Source organism: Pelodiscus sinensis, chromosome 30 (genome assembly GCF_049634645.1).
Source record: "Pelodiscus sinensis isolate JC-2024 chromosome 30, ASM4963464v1, whole genome shotgun sequence".
NCBI classification, from domain to species: domain Eukaryota; kingdom Metazoa; phylum Chordata; order Testudines; family Trionychidae; genus Pelodiscus; species Pelodiscus sinensis.
The window spans coordinates 11914649-11937127 of record NC_134740.1 but is presented as its reverse complement, the minus strand read 5'-3'; the positions used below and the strand labels follow the sequence as shown (position 1 = coordinate 11937127).

General features: G+C 46.3%; 3 protein-coding genes across 3 annotated transcripts; all 3 read right to left on the bottom strand.

The window, feature by feature from the left end:
• Positions 1 to 685: 685 nt before the first annotated feature.
• On the bottom strand, positions 686 to 1663 carry LOC102443707 (olfactory receptor 5AP2-like). Its single transcript, XM_006135631.2, has one exon. The coding sequence runs from the start codon at positions 1661 to 1663 to the stop codon at positions 686 to 688; it is 978 nt and encodes a 325-aa protein (XP_006135693.2).
• Positions 1664 to 9223: 7560 nt separating this feature from the next.
• Positions 9224 to 10201, bottom strand: LOC102443457 (olfactory receptor 5AP2-like). Its single transcript, XM_006135630.2, has one exon. The coding sequence runs from the start codon at positions 10199 to 10201 to the stop codon at positions 9224 to 9226; it is 978 nt and encodes a 325-aa protein (XP_006135692.2).
• Positions 10202 to 19087: 8886 nt separating this feature from the next.
• LOC102463947 (olfactory receptor 5AP2-like) lies at positions 19088 to 20065 on the bottom strand. Its single transcript, XM_006135629.2, has one exon. The coding sequence runs from the start codon at positions 20063 to 20065 to the stop codon at positions 19088 to 19090; it is 978 nt and encodes a 325-aa protein (XP_006135691.2).
• Positions 20066 to 22479: the final 2414 nt, after the last annotated feature.

Genomic DNA, 22479 nt, shown 5'->3' with positions numbered 1-22479 from the left:
GGAAGAGAGGGGTGGTTGGGGTAGGAAGGAAGGAAGGGAAGAGACGGGTGGTTGGGGTAGGAAGGAAGGAAGGGAAGAGAAGGGTGGATGGGGATAGGAAGGAAGGAAGGAAGGGAAGAGAGGGGTGGATGGGGATAGGAAGGAAGGGAAGAGAGGGGTGGTTGGGGTAGGAAGGAAGGAAGGGAAGAGACGGGTGGTTGGGGTAGGAAGGAAGGAAGGGAAGAGAAGGGTGGATGGGGACAGGAAGGAAGGAAGGGAAGAGAGGGGTGAATGGGGATAGGAAGGAAGGAAGGGAAGAGACGGGTGGTTGGGGTAGGAAGGAAGGAAGGGAAGAGAAGGGTGGATGGGGACAGGAAGGAAGGAAGGGAAGAGAGGGGTGGATGGGGATAGGAAGGAAGGAAGGGAAGAGAGGGGTGGTTGGGGTAGGAAGGAAGGAAGGGAAGAGACGGGTGGTTGGGGATAGAAAGGAAGGAAGGGAGGAAGGGAAGAGAGGAGTAGATGGGGAAAGAAAGGAAGGAAGGAAGGAAGGAAGGAAGGGAGGGAAGAGAGGGGTGGATGGGGATGGGAAGGAAGGAAGAGAAGAGAGGGGTGGATGGGGATAGGAAGGAAGGGGTAATCTCTTCACAAGGACTCAAGCGGCTCCTGCCTAAGACACTATATCAGTTCATCTTTATTTTACTCTGTGCTAAAATTTGTCTTGTTGGCTTCCACGCCTGTTGCTGCAAGAAACCAGCTTATGAACAGCTTTCTCCAGGGAGTCGTTCACCTCCTTGTTTCGCAGGCAGTAGATGACGGGGTTGATCAGGGGAGTCAGGACCGTGTAGAAGACCGAGAGTACCTTTTGTAGGAGATAGGGAGTGCTGGCTGTTGGAACCACATAGACAGTGATCACGATGCCATAGTAAAGTGTCACCACAATGAGGTGGGAGGAGCAGGTGGAAAAGGCCTTTCTCCTCCCGGAGGCGGACGGGATCCTCAGGATGGCGGTGATGATACACACGTAGGATGCCAGGGTCAGTAGACAGGGCACAAGTGTCCCTACAGCAGCGACAATAAATGAAAGAATTTGCAGAGTCTGGGTGTCATCGCAGGAGACCTTTAGCAAGGGGGAAATGTCACAGAAGAAATGGTCAATTTCTTTGAAATCACAGAATCTTAATTGGAACAAGAAATTATTTACTATGGCGATGCCCAGAAAGCTGCTTATCCAGGACCCCACCACTAGTTTCATGCAAACCCAGCCGTTCATCAGCACTACGTAGCGGAGGGGGTGGCAGATGGCGAGATACCGGTCATACGACATGGCCGCGAGCAGCAGATTTTCTGTAGCTGATATGACAGCAAAGAAATATAACTGCACGATGCAGCCCTTCACAGAAATGCTTCTGTCTCCACTCAGGAGACCGGCCAGCAGCCGGGGCAGGATGGCGGAGCTGTAGCAGGTCTCCAAGCAGGCCAAGTTCCCCAGGAAGAAGTACATGGGGGTGTGAAGGTGCTGATCAGTCACAACTAGCGCAATGATGAGGAAGTTCCCGGCCAAAGTCAGAAGGTAGATCACTAGAAACACGAGGAAGAGAAGGGGCTGCAGCTCAGGGTCATTCCCAAATCCTAGAAGGATGAATTCTGAGATGAACGTTTTGTTTCTTTCTTCTACATTCTCCATAATCTGGATCTAGAAAAGAAATCCATGAAATACTGATGGAATTAACACAGTCTGGTTGTGCTGTCAGTTAGACTGGCTTTAATCTGGAGTAGACAACCCCTCGTCTCTGCATCCCTCAATAAGGAAACTGAAACTCTGTGTAGACTGAAGCTCTTCTGGAATAAGAGAGGTCATGCAGAGGGAGACCAGGGCTGGTGGCGGATTTGAACCTACCACCTTACACTTGCTAATTAGAGGCCCTAGACCCAAGGTCACACCAGAACACACCTCAGCACCCTATCATTGTGATGTCCCTTATCCTGCCTTCCTGGTGCAGGAGCCAGGTCCATCCAGGGGGACAACTGGTGCTGTTAGGGGCCAGGCCAGGGGTATCCCGGAAAAGCAGTGCTGCATCCAAGGAACGCATCCGCTTTTCCAGAAAAAAAATTGAAAAAACAGACACATTTGTTCGCCATCCCTGTAAGCCTCACTGTACGAGGAAGAAGGGATGTGCCGAAGAGGAGGATTTTCCACCGTATCGACGGACCAACTTTTTGAAAAGCCCCTTCCGAAAGAAACGCGGAAAAAGATACACAAACTGCAGTTTGCTAACTTTTTCCAACTTTTCTTTGCAGAAGATTCCAAAATTAAAATAACAGAAGAGAGAGCAGAAATGTTGAAACCAAAACTCCAAAGCAGCAAAAAGGAGATGTCTCGTTTTAAAGGCAATTAATGCACATACAATTTAGATCTCAATAAAAATCTCTTCTCACATTTGTATTAGCTATATAGATCTGCTGGAATAAAAGCATCAAAGAGATTAACGCCTATGACCATTCTTATCTAGGCTTCCTAGTTCAAACTACCGTTACTCCTCATTTCACGAGGAGTAACGGTAGTTCGAACTAGGAAGCCTAGTTCGAACTACCTAGTTCGTGCCCCGTGTAGCCGCACGGCACGGGGTTCGAACCAGCGGAGTTTTAAAAATGGCGGCTCCCCGCTTATGCAAATGAAGCCCGGAAAATTCAAATCCCAGGCTTCATTTGCAAGTGCGGTATGCCTACATTACCCTCCTAGCTCGAACTAGGAGGGTAGTGTAGAGATACCCTCAGTGAGGAGAGGAACATGCACACTTGCGCTATCCAGAGGAAGTGGGCTGTGCCCCTGAAAGCTCATGATCACATCTACATGGTTTGTTAGTCTTTAAGGTGCTACTAGATTATTTGTTGGTTTTTTAAAAGTGTTTCCTGTTACGGACTCACTCCGCTTCCCCTCTGAAATATTTAACCCAGACACGTCACGGCAAGGCGCACCGGTTTAGGCAAAGCTACAAACAAGTTTATTAACGACAAAAGATTATAGTGAACAGCAAACAGATCAGAGCAGGTTACCAGCAGATATTCAAAAATACCAACGGAGAATAACACATTGGTTAGACTGACAATGCACAACCAGTTTCTCACCCTGACGGACGGTGATACAAGTAAATGGGAAGATTCTCAAGGCACAAGCTGAAATTTCATGGCTGGTTGGGTTTCTCGGGTTTCCATCCGCAGGTGAGACATCACGTTAGCCTGGGTCTGGTACTCCCGCTACCGGAGCCTTGGTTCCTGAGATTTTTCCAGGCGTCCTCCTGCATGGCTTGTGAAGAAGAAACAATGAGATTGTGCCCTCTCATATAAAGCTTTCGCATAGGGCGGAGACTCTTGTCTCAAACCGTGGCTCACAGACCCGTGTGTGGAAAAATACAGACATCCCCGTACGGAGTCTAGAGACACGGGGCCCGGTCCCCTGGCCTTGGAGAGTCTTTGCAACTTTTAATGACGGGCTCTCTGAGGTGTTCTCAGGAAGTCTCACCAGAGAGGAGTGAAGCTTTTCCTAAGGACCGTTGTTTCCCTAATGGCTCGTTACCCTGCATAGGCCTATTATAAACACTTATCTGGACTGCAAGCGTATTTCCAAGTGGGACTTTATCAGGTGAAACTGTATCTGAAAAGCGGCTATATAGTTAATATCCTATCTTTAGATGTGACAATCAATACATTCGTAGACATAGGAGAATGAAATTCAGTACACCATAACTTTTCCTGTGATATGACCCATCTTACAAAAGAGCTGCAGAGTTATGCATTAATAATCTCCTAATAATATTACTACGTAGAATACAGGGCATGGGGGTCACACCTTCTGTCCTCCTTTCCATTCCTCCTGGACTGAACAACCAATCAGAAGCATTCTCACATTTCAAACTCCTTGTAGAAAACCAACACTGGCCTGTGACCCTCTTTGGGTACGTCTACATAGCAGTGTTATTTCAGAATAACATAGTCCATCTGTGTCTACTCTACAAGCAGTTATTTCGACATAATGTCAAAATACTGTCCAGCTGAAGGACTTCTTCCTCTGACTCCTGTAACTCTTACTGCACTTGAGGGGTGGGATAGCTCAATGGTTTGAGCATTGGCCCTCTAAATGCAAAGTGGTGAGCTCAATCTTTGAGGAAGCCATCTAGGGTAAAGCTGTCAGGGATGGTGCTTGGTCTGACCATGAGGGTAAGGGACTGGACTCAATGAACTCCCAAGGTGACTTCCAGCTGTGCATTTTCATTTTTTATTATTATATTATGAGGAGTAGTGAAGTCAGAGGGAGAGTGCTCTTCCTTGGACTTCCTGCTGTGTAGACAGCGCCAAAAGCCGAAATAATTTATTTAGACTAAAACGCCGCAATTGACGTAGCTCAAGTCGTGTCGCTTATTTCGACTTCAGCCCTGCTGCGTAGAAGTGCCCTCTAAGTCCACTTTTTTGGATTGTCATTTAAGGTGAGGCCTTTGGGTACATAAGGCAGCCATGGTGAATGAGCTGGGTCAACGCAGAGGGAGATGGGGATGGCCTATAATAGTTGGCCTATAATAGTTCTGTGTTGGCCTATAATAGTTCTGTGACTCTCAGCTACTCCTGACCATTGGCCTAATGGAAGCGGAGGCAGGTTTCACTTCCTCTCTGAGCTGGTTGCTCATATCTAAATCCTCTGGCTGGTTTTGAAATCTCAGCCTTAGCTCCCCATTAGTAAATTTCACGGAGCTCAAAGCTCCGCAATTCCAGGCATTTACTAAGGCTGCCATAGGGACACTTGTGCCCTGTCTCCTGACCCTGGTATCCTACGTTTGTATCATCAGCACCATCCTGCAAATCCCGTCCACCACTGGGAGGCAAAAGGCCTTTTCCTCCTGCGCCTCCCACCTCACTGTGGTTACAGTTTACTATGGGACCCTGATCGCTGTCTATGTGGTTCCTACAGAAAATATTCTTGGTCTTCTACACAGTCCTGACTCCCATGGTCAACCCTGTCATCTACTGCCAGAGAAACAACGAGGTCAAGGAATCCCTGAGAAAAGCAATTTGTAAATTCGTTGATTTGAGAAACAGGCATAGAATTTAAAAGGGCAAATTTCAGTATATACTACCGTACCGAGGAAATGATTTAGTTTCTTAGACACAGTGCCTACGTCTAGACTGGCATGATTTTCCGGAAATGCTTTTATAAAAAAAGTTTTCTGTTAAAAGCATTTTTGGAAAAGAGCATCTACATTGTCACGGACGCTTTTCCCCAAAATCGCCATTTTCGCAATCGGGGCTTTTTTGCGGAAAACAAATCTCAGCTGTCTACACTGGCCCTTTTGCGCAAAAGTTTAGTGCAAAAGGGACTTTTGCCTGAATGGGAGCAGCATAGTATTTCCACAAAAAGCACTGATTTCTTACAGTAGGAAGTCAATGCTTTTGCGGAAATTCAAGCGGCCAGTGTAGACAGCAGGCAAGTTTTTCCAGAAAAGCTGCTGATTTTCTGGAAAAACTGGCCAGTCTAGACACAGACAGTCCACGTGAGTCCTTGAGAAAAGGGTGAGATTTCTTCTTTCCTTTGTCTGATGTCCCTCCTGCACCCAAATGAAAAGAGTTTAGTGAATTAAAATAAGTAAGAAAAAGTAAAAGAGGAAAAAGCAAAGAAAAGCCCCCCCTCACCCCCAGCTTTGGAAATTGACATTCCCCTGCCTCATTTTTAATAAACAAACTGGTGAAGGAGGACAGGTCAGACTCCATTAGAAATCGTCAATGCTCCACCTGTATTGGCCTCACCCCAGTGCTGGGCCTGGCACCGTGGCCTTGGTTGTGACCTGCGTCCACTAGGAATTGGGAAAAAGATACCAAACTCTCATCGTGCTTTACCAGCATTTAGACAGAAGCAAAAGCATCTGGATTCACATCAGAGAAAAACCCAGCTGGCTGCTCTGTTTCAAACATCTGGGGCATTTGGATTTAAATAACTGATGCCGACACACAACACAAGAATTCCTGGATGGACTGTGCCTACACGAACATATCCCACTGGGGAAGGTCGTCTGTAATTAGGCCCTTTGGGTGTTAAGTAACAGCAACCTTGATTGCATCATGGACTCTGAAATATTGCTAGTAAGTTACAGGGAGTTTTCAATAGCATGGACCAAATTGTGCCTTTCTCGTTCCATTGAGGTTACATCGGGGTACAACAGGGGCATGTTCCAACAAAGCCAGGGGTATGTTCCAACTGATCTCTATACACCACAGCTGTGTCTACACTGCATCCCTTTTACAGAAAAGGGATGCAAATTAGACACATCGCAATCGGAAATGAAGCGGGGATTTAAATCCCACCCGCTTCATTTGCATAAACATGGCTGCTGCTTTTTTCCAGCTCGGAGCTTTGCCGGAAAAAAGTGCCAGTTTAGACGCGGATCTTTCAGAAAATAAAGCCTTTTCCGAAAGATCCCTTATTCCTCTTCACTTCATATTTGGGATCATTCGAAGTTCTCTATCATCTCACCAGAATGGGCCATAAATAATCCAACCATCAACAAAGGGAACACAGAAATGTACCATTGTAACCAACCCCTGCTGCAAGCAGATCAGGGACACAGTTATAACACCCACTAAAATACACCCCATGCCCATATAGCTGGGGGACTGGGTTTAGCGCCTCGGTTTCTCTCCAAACGGTCAGAGTAGTCATCGTGTTTTTTTGCCTAAGGGTGCAGATAGAAACTAGTGAGAGTTTCAAAAGCAGTAGGAGCTGAGATATAAAAAATGCACTCTGGCTCCTAACCACCTACAGGTGCCTAAATCCCAGAATCCTGCCCCAGTGGGATTCTCTAAACCTCCACGCAGCTGCTCCCAAACTTTGAAGGCATCTAAACTCAGCTTGAAGCCTCCTTTTTGGATTCTGTATGTTGCAGAGGCTTCTGTCTCTGTCTCTGCATAAGGGGCTGGAGCTCATGACCTACGAGGAGAGGAGGAGGGATTTGGGCTGGTTTAGGCCGCAGAAGAGAAGAGTGAGGGGGGATTTGAGAGCAGACTTCAAGGGGGAGGTTCCAAAGAGGCTGGAGAGAAGCTGTTCTCAGTGAGGGCAGATGGCTGGACTATTTCCCTAGGAGGATGGTGAAGCACTGGGATGGGTTACCTAGGAAGAGGGTGGAGTCTCCATCCCTAGAGGTGTTTAAATCTTGGCTTGACAAAGCCCTGGCTGGGTTGATTTAGTTGGGATTGGTCCTGCCTTGGGCAGGGGGCTGGACTTGATGACCTTCTGAGGTCTCTTCCAGCTTCATGGTTCTTTGATTCTATGTCTACGTCTACACTGGCATGATTTTCCGGAAAGGCTTTTAACAGAAAACTTTTCCGTTAAAAGCATTTTTGGAAAGGTGCCTCTAGATTGGCAGGATGCTTTTCCACAAAAGCACTTTCTGCGGAAAAGCGTCCGTGACCAGTCTAGACACGCTTTTCCGCAAAAAAGCCCCGATCGCCATTTTTGCGATCGGGTCTTTTTTGAGGAAAACAGTCCTGTGCTGTCTACACTGGCCCTTTTGCGCAAAAGTTTTTCGAAAAAAGACTTTTGCCCGAACGAGAGCAGCACAGTATTTCTGCAAAAGCACTGACGATCTTACATGAGATCCTCAGTGTTCTTGCGGAAATTCAAGCGGCCAGTGTAGACAGCTGGCAAGTTTTTCCGCAAAAGCTGATGATTTGGGGGAAAAACTTGCCAGTCTAGACACAGCAAACCAGCTTCAGTGGAAGTGGAAGAGAGCCAGAACTACACAAAAGATGTGACGCTCCATGAGGTATTTGGACACTGGTGTTCATGTTCGCATGAATGAAGTGAATGCTTTGTTGAAAAGCGTGTCTGTGGAATCACCACAGCTGCTAAGAAAAAGTTGCAGCCTTTAACATAGGCAGCTGTGAAAGCTACAAAGAGAGAGAGAGACACAAACACACAAACCCCTCCTAATGACCCATCAGGGGCTGTTACCACAGGGTACATGGAATGATGATCCTGTATATTCAACAAATGCAGAGGAGAGCAGAACATAACCCCATGGAAAGAAATGGAGGCAAAATTGACTGACTGATTTTTCTGTGGGTGAGCGGCCCCTGGACCCCAATGAGGTTCCCCCCTCCCCGGTCTAGGGGCTCAGGCCCATGCAATGGCCAAGCAGCAGTTCCCAAGCCCAGCCCTGGTTCAGGGCACCAAACAGCACAAAGACAGTGTAGGGTCCCCGCCTCTCTGCAGGGAGCAGCAGAAGTTTATAGACCCAGGCCTTATTCAGGGCAGAGCCTTAGCAAACAGAGCAACCCCAGGCCTTATTCAGGGTGGGGCAGCAACACACAGAGCAGGCCCAGGCCTTATTCAGTGCGGGGAAGCAAACAGTTGCAGGTTTGGGCAGAAGTTTCTAAGCCCAGGTGCTTGGTTCAGGTGGACCAACAAACAATTAACAGTCTGTGGTTCAGGCCTGTCTGTAGTGTGAGTGGGGGTTGGGTCGCCTTGCTAGAGAAAAGCCGGGGTTTGATAAACAATGTTTCTTACACTATGGCTGTGTCTAGACTGGCCAGTTTTTCCGGAAAATCAGCCACTTTTCCGGAAAAGCTTGCCAGCTGTCTACACTGGCCGCTTGAATTTCCGCAAAAGCACTGACTTTCTACTGTAAGAAATCAGTGCTTCTTGCAGAAATACTATGCTGCTCCCATTCGGGCAAAAGTCCCTTTTGAACAAAACTTTGCGCAAAAGAGCCAGAGTAGACAGCTGAGATTTGTTTTGTGCAAAAAAGCCCCGATCGCGAAAATGGCTTTTTTGCGCAAAAGCGCGTCTAGATTGGCCACAGACACTTTACCGCAAAATGGGCTTTTGCAGAAAAGTGTCCGTGCCAATCTAGACGCTCTGTTCTGAAAATGCTTTTAACGGAAAACTTTTACGGTAAAAGCATTTCCGGAAAATCATGCCAGTCTAGACGTAGCATATCAAGTCTTGTGTAAATAAATGTTTATTAATGTATGACAGATGGAAAGAAGGCAGGCAGGAAGGAAGAGGGGTGGATACAGGGAAGAGGGGTGGATGGGGATAGGAAGGAAGGAAGGAAGGAACCAGAGGGGTGGATGGGGATAGGAAGGAAGGAAGAGAAGAGAGGGGTGGATGGGGATAGGAAGGAAGGGGTAATCTCTTCACAAGGACTCAAGCGGCTCCTGCCTAAGACACTATATCAGTTCATCTTTATTTTACTCTGTGCTAAAATTTGTCTTGTTGGATTCCACGCCTGTTGCTGCAAGAAACCAGCTTATGAACAGCTTTCTCCAGGGAGTCGTTCACCTCCTTGTTTCTCAGGCAGTAGATGACGGGGTTGATCAGGGGAGTCAGGACCGTGTAGAAGACCGAGAGTACCTTTTGTAGGAGATAGGGAGTGCTGGCTGTTGGAACCACATAGACAGTGATCACGATGCCATAGTAAAGTGTCACCACAATGAGGTGGGAGGAGCAGGTGGAAAAGGCCTTTCTCCTCCCGGAGGCGGACGGGATCCTCAGGATGGCGGTGATGATACACACGTAGGATGCCAGGGTCAGTAGACAGGGCACAAGTGTCCCTACAGCAGCGACAATAAATGAAAGAATTTGCAGAGTCTGGGTGTCATCGCAGGAGACCTTTAGCAAGGGGGAAAGGTCACAGAAGAAATGGTCAATTTCTTTGAAATCACAGAATCTTAATTGGAAGAAGAAATTATTTACTATGGCGACGGCCAGAAAGCTGCTTATCCAGGACCCTGCCACTAGTTTCATGCAAACCCGGCCATTCATCAGCGCCACGTAGCGGAGGGGGTGGCAGATGGCGAGATACCGGTCGTACGACATGGCCATGAGCAGCAGATTTTCTGTAGCTGAGACGACACCGAAGAAATACAACTGCACGATGCAGCCCTTCACAGAAATGCTTCTGTCTCCACTCAGGAGACTGGCCAGCAGCCGGGGCAGGATGGTGGAGCTGTAGCATGTCTCCAAGCAGGCCAAGTTCCCCAGGAAGAAGTACATGGGGGTGTGAAGGTGCTGATCAGTCACAACTAGCGCAATGATGAGGAAGTTCCCGGCCAAAGTCAGAAGGTAGATCACTAGAAACACGAGGAAGAGAAGGGGCTGCAGCTCAGGGTCATTCCCAAATCCTAGAAGGATGAATTCTGAGATGAGCGTTTGGTTCCTTTCTTCTACATTCTCCATAATCTGTATCTAGAAAAGAAATCCATGAAATACTGATGGAATTAACACAGTCTGGTTGTGCTGTCAGTTAGACTGGCTTTAATCTGGAGTCGATAACCCCATTCTCTGCATCCCTCAATTAGGAAACTGAAACTCTGTGTAGACTGCAGCTCTTCTGGAATAAAAGATGTCGTGCAGGGGCAGACCAGGGCTGGTGAGAGATTTGAACTTACCACCTTACATTTGCTAACCAGATGCTCTAGCCCCAAGGCCACACAAGCACCCACCTCAACAGTCTCCCATTGGGATGTCCCTTATCCTGCCTTCTGGTGCAGGAGCCAAGTCCATCCAGGGGGACAACTGGTGCTGTCAGGGGCCAGTCCAGGGGTATCCTGTAAAAGCAGTGTTGCATCTAAGGAATGCATCCGCTTTTCCCCCCCCAAAAAATTGGAAAAGCAGACACGTTTGTTCGCCATCCCTGTAAGCCTCATTGTACGAGGAAGAAGGGATGTGCCGAAAGAGGAAGATTTTCCACCGTGTCGATGCACAACTTTTTGAAAAGCCCCTTCCGAAAGAAAAGTGGAAAAAGATACACAAACTGCAGTTTGCAATTTGTGTATCTTTTTCCGACTTTTCTTTGCAGCGTAGACACCACTGGAAGTTGTCAATTTAAAGAGGAAATCTAGAATTACTGGGTTGAGCAGCCAATATACGTGAACCAAGAGCATGGAACTCCACTGAATTACAGAAATCTCCCATCTGATTCTCTTCAGCTCTCTTTAACTTTAAATAAAATCTTTGAGGCTGGGATTTGGCAATACCTTTCTTATACCAGTTACTTAGCAATCCAGGTAGAAGATGCAATGAAATTCATTATAGGGGAAAGGAAAGCGATTTAGATTTCAGCCATGGGTGCATGTCCCCTGCACCTGGGAGGTGATAGTCCCGGCTTGTGTAGAGGTACATGCACTTGCTCTGATTAATCTATTCGGATTAAATTAGCAGTGTGAACAGGGCAGCCCCTTGGAATAGCCACCCGTGTACACTGCTAGAATCTGAAACGGAACTGGGCTTGGTCAGCTAGTCTGGGCTTCTAAGGCTACACAACTATTTGTAACACAAAAGGTCAAAGACTGTGCCTTGATCTACCAGGGCAGGGAATTACATGGCCATGACACCACCCAGACGTACCCTGCAAGGCAAAAACCAAAGTGAGGCTCAGCTTTGCATGAAGGTCTATCCAGCTGTCCTCTGTAACAGCAGATTGAAAGAAAAATGTTATGGTTGGGTGGATGGAGCTCGGAGACCAACAAAAGGTGCTCTGCTTACACCCGGGCAGTTTCCTGATCTATGTAACACGACTGTGAATTACATCAGTTTCATGAGGATTTGCACAAGTGCAGCTGAGATTGGAATTCAACCCATAAAAATTGGAAGCAAATTAAATATCAAAACTCATTGAAATAGAAATGAGATAAGGGGCCTATTCTTATGGAGAAGGGAGAATGGGCCTGGAAGAAGAAAAAAAAGAGGAAGTAGGAGGGATAGTTTGGTGGTTTGTGTAGTGGCTTGCTAAACCCTGAATTGTGAGTTCAAGCCTTGAAGGAGCTATTTGGGGCAAATATGTCATGGATGGTACTTGGTCCTGCCATGAGGGTAGGGGACAGGACTTGACGACCTCTCAAAGTTCCTAATGCTTATCTGATAGAGCTAGATCTCCATAGATATATAGCAAGAAAGAATGATTTAAAAATTCAGAGGAAGCCATCCTGTAACTCAGGATATGGCAGTGTAAATTATGCCTTCAATGAGAGTAGCAGTAGTGCACTGGGCTCAGAGTGACATCAAAGTATGAAACCCAGTAAAAGATGTTCACAGAGAAGAGAGAGGCCTTTTTTTGTTTCAAAAATATTACAACCAACGCAACTCTTTTGGTGAAAAAGAAAATACACACACACACAAGGAACCAAGAAGGCTAGATAAATTAGTGAAGGTTAGCGCCATGTGTGGTTATTTGGCAGTAAATAGAGTGATGGTGTCTAGTTGAAAATGAGTGACAGGTAATGGGTAATTTGATAAACGCCTGTTCTATTCCTGCACTCAGAGACACCTGGCATTGACCACTGTTGGAATACAGGATACTGAGCTAACTGGCCCTTTGGTCTGGCTGTTTCTATGTTCTAAAACACAAAGTCGTTCATTGGGTCTTTCTTTGACATGTTTTGCAAAATCAACTTCTACGTGTTTTTCACCCTGAGGGTGTGTCCACCCGGCATCTTTATCCCAAAATAACAAACGCATCTTGTGCTATGCAAATTGCATATCTTATTTTGATTCTTTTTCAAGATAGGCTATTTCAAAATTTGGCGCATCTACACAACACCAAATTTCTAACTAACGCACCATTTCGAAAAAAATAACAAATGGTCTGGTAGCACTTTATAGACTAACAAAACATGTAGATGGGATCATGAGCTTTTGTGGACACAGCCCACTTCTTCAGATGACTGCAGTTATGAGTTTGGGATGTGAATCCTCAAAATAAATAGGAGAGCGGAAGGGGAAGTGAAAGGGGAGAGAGGAAAAGGAAGGGGGTAAGAGACAGAGCATCAGAAAGTATCTGGAGAATGGGTACTTGAACAAAGCAGATAAAAATCAGATTTTCATGTCAGGAAGGATACTACTCAGAGAGAAGTTAGCACCTTCAATGGTAGTGTCCAAGCCAAACTTCATCATGATTGAGACCATTAACATGTGAATTGAATTTGTGGATGAACGGTAATTCCAAGGCTTTCCTGTGGATCTGGCTCCTAGAGCTGGTTTGTGACATGATTGTCCTAGCATGATTTAGAAAGTTTAAATGTTCCCCAATAGATTTCTGTACGTTTCATTTACAAATACCTGATTTGTGTCCATTGATCCTTTCCCACAGAGACTGTCCAGTTTGTCCAATGTATATAGCAGTGGGGCACTACTGGCACTTGATGGCATAGATCAAATTACTGGATGTGCAATCAAATGACCTTTTGATTCTGTGGCTTATGTTGTTTCCTCCAATTATGAATTTGCTAGTATAGATATGTGGGTAGAGTTGGTGTCTCTTTTGGCTGCAGGGCTGTGTTCCTGGAGGCTTATGAGGTGGTTGCGTGGGATGGTTATCAGAAAGAATACATTTCAGGTTAGAGGGTTGTCTGTAAGCAAGAATAGGTTTTTCTCCCAAGGCCTCTGAGAATGAGGGATCATTTTCCAAGATGGGTTGTAGGTTGTGTATAATGCGTTGGAGGGGTCTGAGTTGTGGACTGTAGGTAACAACAAGAGGAGTTCTGTTTTCTCTTTGGGGTCCATCTTGAAGTAGTTCCTATCTGGATTCTTTTTTGGCTCTGTCAATTTGTTTTTTCACTTCTCCAGGTGGGTGTTTCAGTTTTAGGAGTGCTCTGTAAAGATTCTGTAGGTGATTGTCTCGGTCTGTGGGGTCGGAGCAAATCCGGTTGTATCTTAGTGCTTCACTGTGTACAATTGACTAAGAAATGTGTCTGGGATGGAAGCTGGAGACATCCCTTATTCCTCATGGAACAAGGTTTACGGGGATGGCAAAATTGCATGTCTGCTTTATTTTGAAATAGTGGACGCATTCAAAATACATCTAGTACCCCAAAATAGGATTACAGAATCGATGTACCCTTATGACAAAACAATCCTATTCTTTCTTCCATTATGGATGCAAGAGCAGGTATTTTTCTTTTCTAAATCAAATGACCTCACTTTAACTATGCTGCTTTTTTTTCACACTGATGATCTATTGCCAACTACACACTAAATTGAATATATATAATTTGGATATAAGATTATGGTTTGTACAATGTCTTTTCCAATCTCTTTTACTATTGCTTAGAGTTCATATCTGGATGTCTGAATTCTACAGAAGTTGAAGTATTTTCTTGTTATTCCCCTTCACAAAAATTAAGGCCTCTTTCGGTTGGTCATTTCTCCCTCCTATGAGATGATAACTCCCTGTATATTTCTCCTGGTGGGAATAATCCCACAGGGAGAGATTACATTTATTTTTAGGAAATAAAAAGGACAATGTTATGAAAAACCTCGAAGGGATAGCATGGAAAACAGAAGATTCCAAAATTAAAATAACAGAGAGAGCAGAAATGTTGAAACCAAAACTCCAAAGCAGCAAAAAGGAGATGTCTCATTTTAAAGACAATTAATGCACATACAATTTGGAACGCAATAAAAATATCTTCTAACGTGTTGTATTAGCTGTGTAGATCAGCTGGAATAATAGCAACAAGAGATTAATGCCTATGGCCATTCTTATCTTGTGCATCTGAGAGCAATTCCTTGTTTTCTCAGACATGTATTGCTATGAAATGTCAGTGATGGATTCCGCTGGGGGCTACCTGGAAGAGGGGTTCCTCTGAACCCTCTGACCCACCTGTTTGGCCAGCCTCTCTCACTGTGCTGACATTGCAAGCTACAGAAATGCTCCCGTTTCTACCCTTTCTTCAGCATTCACACAGGTAGGGACACATTTGCCTGCAGGTATATGCCGGCTCTTTGACCGGTGCCTGTATGAATCAACCATAGAAAAGTTAGTCAAGATGACCACCAGTTTCACAGCCTAGATCGCCAGAGCTGTATTGCCATGACCTAGTGAAAAAACGGAGCAGTAGGATTTTGTTCCTTGATTCGCACCTCCCTCAGCGAGGAGAGGAACATGCACACTTGTGCTAACCAGAGGAAGTGGGATGTGCTCCCGAAAACTCATGATCCCATCTACATGGTTTGTTAGTCTTTAAAGTGCTACTAGACTATTTGATGGTTTTTTAAAAGTTTTCCCTGTTACAGACTCACTCCTCTACTCCTGAGAAATATTTAACCCAGACACGTCACGGCAAGGTGCAATGGTTTAGGCAAAGCTACAAACAAGTTTATTAACGACAAAAGATTATAGTGGACTGTAAACAGATCAGAGCAGGTTACCAGCAGATATTCCAAAATACCGACACATTGGTTAGACTGACAATAACACATTGGTTAGACTGACAATGCACAAGCAGTTTCTCACCCTGACGGACGGTGATACAAGGAAATGGGCAGATTCTCAAGGCACAAGCTGCAATTTCATGGCTGGTTGGGTTTCTCGGGTTTCCATCCGCAGGTTAGACATCACATTAGCCTGGGTCTTGTAGCTACCGGAGCGTTGGTGACTGAGATCTTTCCAGGAGTCCTCCTGCGTGGCTTGTGAAGAAGAAACAATGAGATTGTGCCCTCTCATATAAAGCTTTCGCATAGGGCGGAGACTCTTGTCTCAAACCTTGGCTCGCAGACCCGTGTGTGGAAAAATACAGATATCCCCATACGGAGTCTAGAGACACGGGGCCCGGTCCCCTGGCCTTGGAGAGTCTTTGCAACTTTTAATGATGGGCTCTCTGAGGTGTTCTCAGCAAGTCTCACCAGAGAGGAGTGAAGCTTTTCCTAAGGACCATTGTTTCCCTAATGGCTCGTTACCCTGCATAGGCCTATTATAAACAGTTATCTGGACTGCAAGCGTATTTCCAAGTGGGACTTTATCAGGTGAAACTGCATCTCAAATGCAGCTATATAGTCAATGTTCCCATCTTTAGATGTGACAATCAATACATTCGTAGACATAGGAGAATCAAATTCAGCAAACCATAACTTTTCCTATGATATGACCCATCTTGCAAAAAAGCTGCAGAGTTATGCATTAATTATCTCCTGATAAAATTACAATGTAGAATATAGGGCATGGAGGTCACACCTTGGCTGTGTCTAGACGGGCCAGTTTTTCTGGAAAATCAGTCGCTTTTCCGGAAAAACTTGCCAGCTGTCTACAATGGCCACTTGAATTTCTGCAAAAGCACTGACTTCCTACTGTAAGAAATCAATGCTTTTTGTGGAAATGCTATGCTAATTCGGGGGGGGGGGGTGGTCCAAAGAGGATGGAGGGAGGCTGTTCTCAGTGAGGGCAGATGGCTGAACGAGGAGCAATGGTCTCAAGTTGCAGTGGGGGAGGTCTAGGTTGGATATCAGGAAAAAACTATTTCCATAGGAGGCTGGGGAAGCACTGGGATAGGTTATCTAGGGAGGGTGTGGAATCTCCATCCTTAGAGGTGTTTAATGTCCCGGCTTGACAAAGCCCTGGCTGGGTTGATTTAGTTGGGATTGGTCCTGCCTTGGGTAGAGGGCTGGACTTGATGACCTTCTGAGGTCTCTTCCAGCTCTATGGTTCTTTGATTCTATGGCTGTGTCTAGACTGGCAAGTTTTTCAGCAAAATCATCCAGAAAAGCTTGCCAGCTGTCTACACTGGCCGCTTGAATTTCCGGAAAAGCACTGACGATCTCCTGTAAAATCATCAGTGCTTTTCCAGGAATACTATGCTGCACGAAAGACTTTTGCACAAAAGGACCAGTGTAGACAGCATAGTATTGTTTTCTGCAAAAAAGCCACACTCATGAAAATGGCGATCGGGACTTTTTTGCAGAAAACCGCGTCTAGATTGGCCATGGACGCTTTTCCACAAAAAGTGCTTTTCCATTAAAAGCATTTTCGGAAATTCATGCCAGTCTAGACATAGCCCATGTGTGTTGTCTGCAGGAGATTGAATTCAATTTCCTGGCTCAGTGATTATTTGCCTCTTTCACAGCTGCACATATGAAAAGACACAGGAGAGGAGAGAGAGGGAGAGAACAGACTTGGGAGATCTTCTGTGGAGAGGACTCCACAGACTAAGGCGTTTCTTTACAAGGTGGAAGACTGACAACTTCCCCACAGCCTGAGGCAGGAGGGAGGAGAAGGGTGGGTAATGAATATAGGTCTTCACCCCAACTGCACTGCTCTAATGACCTGGTAAAATAGTACGGGGGGAATACGTTTTGTGATGTGCACAGAGGCATGTGCAAATGTGCACCTCCCATAGAAACACCTGCTCTGGCCATACAAGCTCTGCTGATCGTCAGGGTAGCACTGGAATCTCTCCTATGTGGCAGCCCCGCTGCCCTTCTACAGTACCCCAAGACTCTGGGGTCTGCTCTCTCTGGGTACCCCCAAGTCCCTATGCCCAGCTTCCCCCACGGCCCTTCATCTTCTAATCCCTGCCTCAGAAGCAACCAGCCATGGCAACTGAGCATTGGCAAGGGGGTGGGGACCTGCTGCCTTCACCTGCCCTGGCCACCTCCCTGCAGTCCTGGTACCCTGAGGCCTTGTCCCAGGCCCTGCAGACTGGGAGCTCACCTGGCCAGAGGGCCCCAGCTCTGCCTGCCTTCCCCAGGCCTGCTCTACCTCCAGAAACCCTCCTGCTTCTCTAGCAGCCTAGCCCCTCCTACTCCACAGCTAAAGCAAGAGGGTTTGTTCTCCCTCCTTGTTTATACAGCTCTCAGCTGGGCCCTAATTGGCTCATACTGGCCACAGCTGCTGGCTCCAGGGTTTAAAAGCTCCAACCCTCTCCCAGGCTGGGTTTTAGCCTCTTAGAGGTCCAATGTCCTCTCAGATGTCCTGTTCTACCCAGCTACAGATGGGCATAGACCACAACCCAACCCACCCCCCACTCACTGTGACAGCAACATGGTTTGCCTACTCTTCTGAGGCATCACTGAAAAAAAGAGGGTCTCATTAAGTAGAGAACAAACATAACCAGCTTCAGTGGACGTGGAAGAGACCCAGAACAACACAAAAGATGTGGAGCTCCATGAGGTATTTGAACACTGGTGTTCATGCTCGGATGAATGAAGTAGAGTGCTTTCTTGAAATACCTGTCTGTGGAATCACCACAGCTGCTAAGAAAAAATTGCAGCCTTTAATATAGGCAGCTGTGAAAGCTACAAAGAGAGAGAGAGACACACAACCCCCACCCCTCCCAATGACCCATCAGGGGCTGTTACCACAGGGTACATGGAATGATGATCCTGTATATTCAACAAATGCAGAGGAGAGCAGAACATAACCCCATGGAAAGAAATGGAGGCAAAATTGACTGACTGATTTTTCTGTGGGTCACCGGCCCCTGGACCCCAATGAGGTTTCCCCCTCCCCGGTCTAGGGGCTCAGGCCCATGCGATGGCCAAGCAGCAGTTCCCAAGCCCAGCCCTGGTTCAGGGCACCAAGCAGCACAAAGACAGTGTAGGGTCCCCGCCTCTCTGCAGGGAGCAGCAGAAGTTTATAGACCCAGGCCTTATTCAGGACAGGGCCTTAGCAAACAGAGCAACCCCAGGCCTTATTCAGTGCGGGACAGCAAACAAACAGAGCAGGCCCAGGCCTTATTCAGGGTGGGGCAGCAACACACAGAGCAACCCCAGGCCTTATTCAGTGCGGGACAGCAAACAAACAGAGCAGGCCCAGGCTTTATTCAGAGCAGGGCAGCAAGCAGTTGAGGCTCCGGTTGCAGGTTTGGACAGAAGTTTCTAAGCCCAGGTGCTTGGTTCGGGTGGGACAACAAACGAATAACAGTTTGGGGTTCAGACCTGTCTGTAGTGTGAGTGGGGGTTGGGTCGCCTTGCTAGAGAAAAGCCGGGGTTTGATAACCAATGTTTATTACACTATCAAGTTTTGTGCAAATAAATGTTTATTGAATGCATGACAGATGGAAAGAAGGCAGGAAGGACGAGGGGTGGATACAGTTAGGAAGGAAAGAGAGGCATTGATGGGGATAGGAATGAAGGAAGGAATGAGTGGGTGGATGGGGAAGGAAGGAAAGAGAGGAGTGGATGGGGATAAGAAGGAAGGAAGGAAGAGAAGAGAGGGGTGGATGGGGATAGGAAGGAAGGAAGAGAAGAGAGGGGTGAATGGGGATAGGAAGGAAGGGGTAATCTCTTCACAAGGACTCAAGCGGCTCCTGCCTAAGACACTATTTAAGTTCATCTTCATTTTACTCTGTGCTAAAATTTGTCTTGTTGGATTCCACGCCTGTTGCTGCAAGAAACCAGCTTATGAACAGCTTTCTCCAGGGAGTCGTTCACCTCCTTGTTTCGCAGGCAGTAGATGACGGGGTTGATCATGGGAGTCAGGACCGTGTAGAAGACCGAGAGTACCTTTTGTAGGACATAGGGAGTGCTGGCTGTTGGAACCACATAGACAGTGACCAGGGTCACGTAGTAAAGTGTCACCACAATGAGGTGGGAGGAGCAGGTGGAAAAGGCCTTTCTCCTCCCGGAGGCGGACGGGATCCTCAGGATGGCGGTGATGATACACACGTAGGATGCCAGGGTCAGTAGACAGGGCACAAGTGTCCCTACAGCAGCGACAATAAATGAAAGAATTTGCAGAGTCTGGGTGTCATCGCAGGAGACCTTTAGCAAGGGGGAAATGTCACAGAAGAAATGGTCAATTTCTTTGAAATCACAGAATCTTAATTGGAACAAGAAATTATTTACTATGGCGATGCCCAGAAAGCTGCTTATCCAGGACCCTGCCACTAGTTTCATGCAAACCCGGCCGTTCATCAGCACTGCGTAGTGGAGGGGGTGGCAGATGGCGAGATACCGGTCGTACGACATGGCCATGAGCAGCAGATTTTCTGTAGCTGAGACGACACCGAAGAAATACAACTGCACGATGCAGCCCTTCACAGAAATGCTTCTGTCTCCACTCAGGAGACCGGCCAGCAGCCGGGGCAGGATGGTGGAGCTGTAGCAGGTCTCCAAGCAGGCCAAGTTCCCCAGGAAGAAGTACATGGGGGTGTGAAGGTGCTGATCAGTCACAACTAGCGCAATGATGAGGAGGTTCCCGGCCAAAGTCAGAAGGTAGATCACTAGAAACACGAGGAAGAGAAGGGGCTGCAGCTCAGGGTCATTCCCAAATCCTAGGAGGATGAATTCTGAGATGAGCGTTTGGTTTCTTTCTTCTACATTCTCCATAATCTGTATCTAGAAAAGAAATCCATGAAATACTGATGGAATTAACACAGTCTGGTTGTGCTGTCAGTTACACTGGCTTTAATCTGGAGTAGACAACCTCATGTCTTTACATCTCTCAGTGAGGAAACTGAGGTTATGTCTAGACTGCAGCTCTTTTCCGGGATATCATAGGTATCCAGGAAAAGCTGTGCAGCGTCCAAGGAACACGTCCACTTTTCTGAAAAAAAAAAATTGGCAAAGTGGACACGTTCTTTCACCATCCCTGTACGCCTCATTGTATGAGGAAGAAGGGATCTGCTGAAAGAGGGATCTGCTGAAAAACCGTGTAGACGCACCAATTTTTGGAAAAGTCTCTTCCAAAAGAAAAGCAGAAAAAGATACACAAATTGTGGTTCGCAATTTGCGTATCTTTTTTTGACTTTGTAGTGTAGACACTGCTGGAAGTTGTCAATTTAAAAAGGAAATCTAGAATTACTGGGTTGAGCTGCCAATATAGGTGAACCAAGAGCACGGAAGTCCACTGAATTACGGAATTCTCCCATCTGATTCTCTTCAGCTCTCTTTAACTTTATATAAAATCTTTGAGGCTGGGATTTAGCAATATCTTTCTCATACCAGCATCATATCAAACCAGGTAGATGACACAATGCAATTCATTACGTTTGAAAGGAAAGCTATTTAGATTTCAGCCACAGGTGCTTCTCCCCTGCACCTGTGAGGTGAATGTCCCAGCTTGTGTGGAGGTACACACACTAGCTTTGATTAATCTATTTGGATTAAACTATCAGTGTGAATGGGGCAGCCCAGAGAGACCCCTGGAATAGCCTCTTGTGTACACTGCTAGAATCTCTGATGGAGTTGGGCTGGGGTATGAGTAGGATTTTGTTCCCTGATTCTCACCTCCGTCAGTGAGGAGAGGAACTTACACACGTGTGCTAACCAGAAGAAGTGGGTTGTGCTCCCGAAAGCTATGTGGTTTGTTCATCTTTAAGTTGCTGCGGTACTATTTGTTGTTTTTAAACAATGTTCCTGTTACAGACTCACTCTGCTACCCCTCTGAAATATTTAACCCAGACACGCACTGGTTCAGGTGATACTACAAACAAGCTTATTAACAACAAAAGATTATAGTGGACAGCAAACAGATCAGAGCAGGTTACCAACAGATATTCCAAAATACCGACTGAGAATAACACATTGGTTAGACTGACAATGCACAACCAGTTTCTCACCCTGACCGACGGTGATACACGTAAATGGGCAGATTCTCAAGGCAGAAGCTGCAATTGCTTGGCTGGTTGTGTTTCTCGGGTTTCCATCCGCAGGTGAGACATCACGTTAGCCTGGGTCTGGTACTTCCACTACCAGAGCCTTGGGTCCTCAGATCTTTCCAGCAGTCCTCCTGCGTGGCATGTGAAGAAAAACAATGAGATTGTGCCCTCTCATATAAAGCTTTCACATAGGGTGGAGACTGTCTCAAACCTTGGCTCGCAGACCCGTGTGTGGAAAAATACAGACATCCCCATACGGAGTCTAGAGACACGAGGCCCAGTCCCCTGGTCTTGGAGAATCTTCACAACTTTTAATGATGGGCTCTCTGAGGTGTTCTCAGCAAGTCTCACCAGAGAGGAGTGAAGCTTTTCCTAAAGACCGTTGTTTCCCTAATGGCTCGGTACCCTGAATAGGCCCTTTATAAACACTTATCTGGACTGCAAGCATATTTCCAAGTGGGACTTTATCAGGTGAAACTACATCTGAAATGCAACTAAATAGTTAATATTCCCATCTTTAGATGTGAAAATCAATACATTCGTAGACAAAGGAGAATCAAATTCAGCAAACCATAACTTTTCCTATGACACATCATATGACCCATCTTACAAAAGAGCTTCAGAATTATGCATTAATCGTATCCTAATAATATTATGATGTTGAATATAGGGCAAGGGGGTCACACCTTCTGTCCTCCTTTCCATTCCTCCTGGACTGAACAACCAATCAGAAGCATTCTCTCATTTCAAACTCCTTGGAGAAAAACAACACTCTTTGGGTACGTCTACATAGCAGTGTTATTTCAGAATAACATAGTCCATCTATGTCTACTCTACAAGCAGTTATTTCGACATAACCAACATACTGTCAAGCTGAAGGACTTCTTCCTCTGAGTCCTGTAATTCTGATTCCACTTGGAGGGAGGGATGGCTTGGTGCTTTGAGCATTAGTTTACTAAATCCAGTGTTGTAAGTTCAATCCTCAAGGGGGTCCTGCTATGAGGGCAGGGGAATGGACTCAAGGTCCTTTCCAGCTCTATGAAATAGGTATATTTCCATATATTATGAGGAGGAAGGTTCTCTTCCTTGCACTTCCTGCTGTGTAGATAGCATCAAAATAACTTATTTTGACTTAGCTCAAGT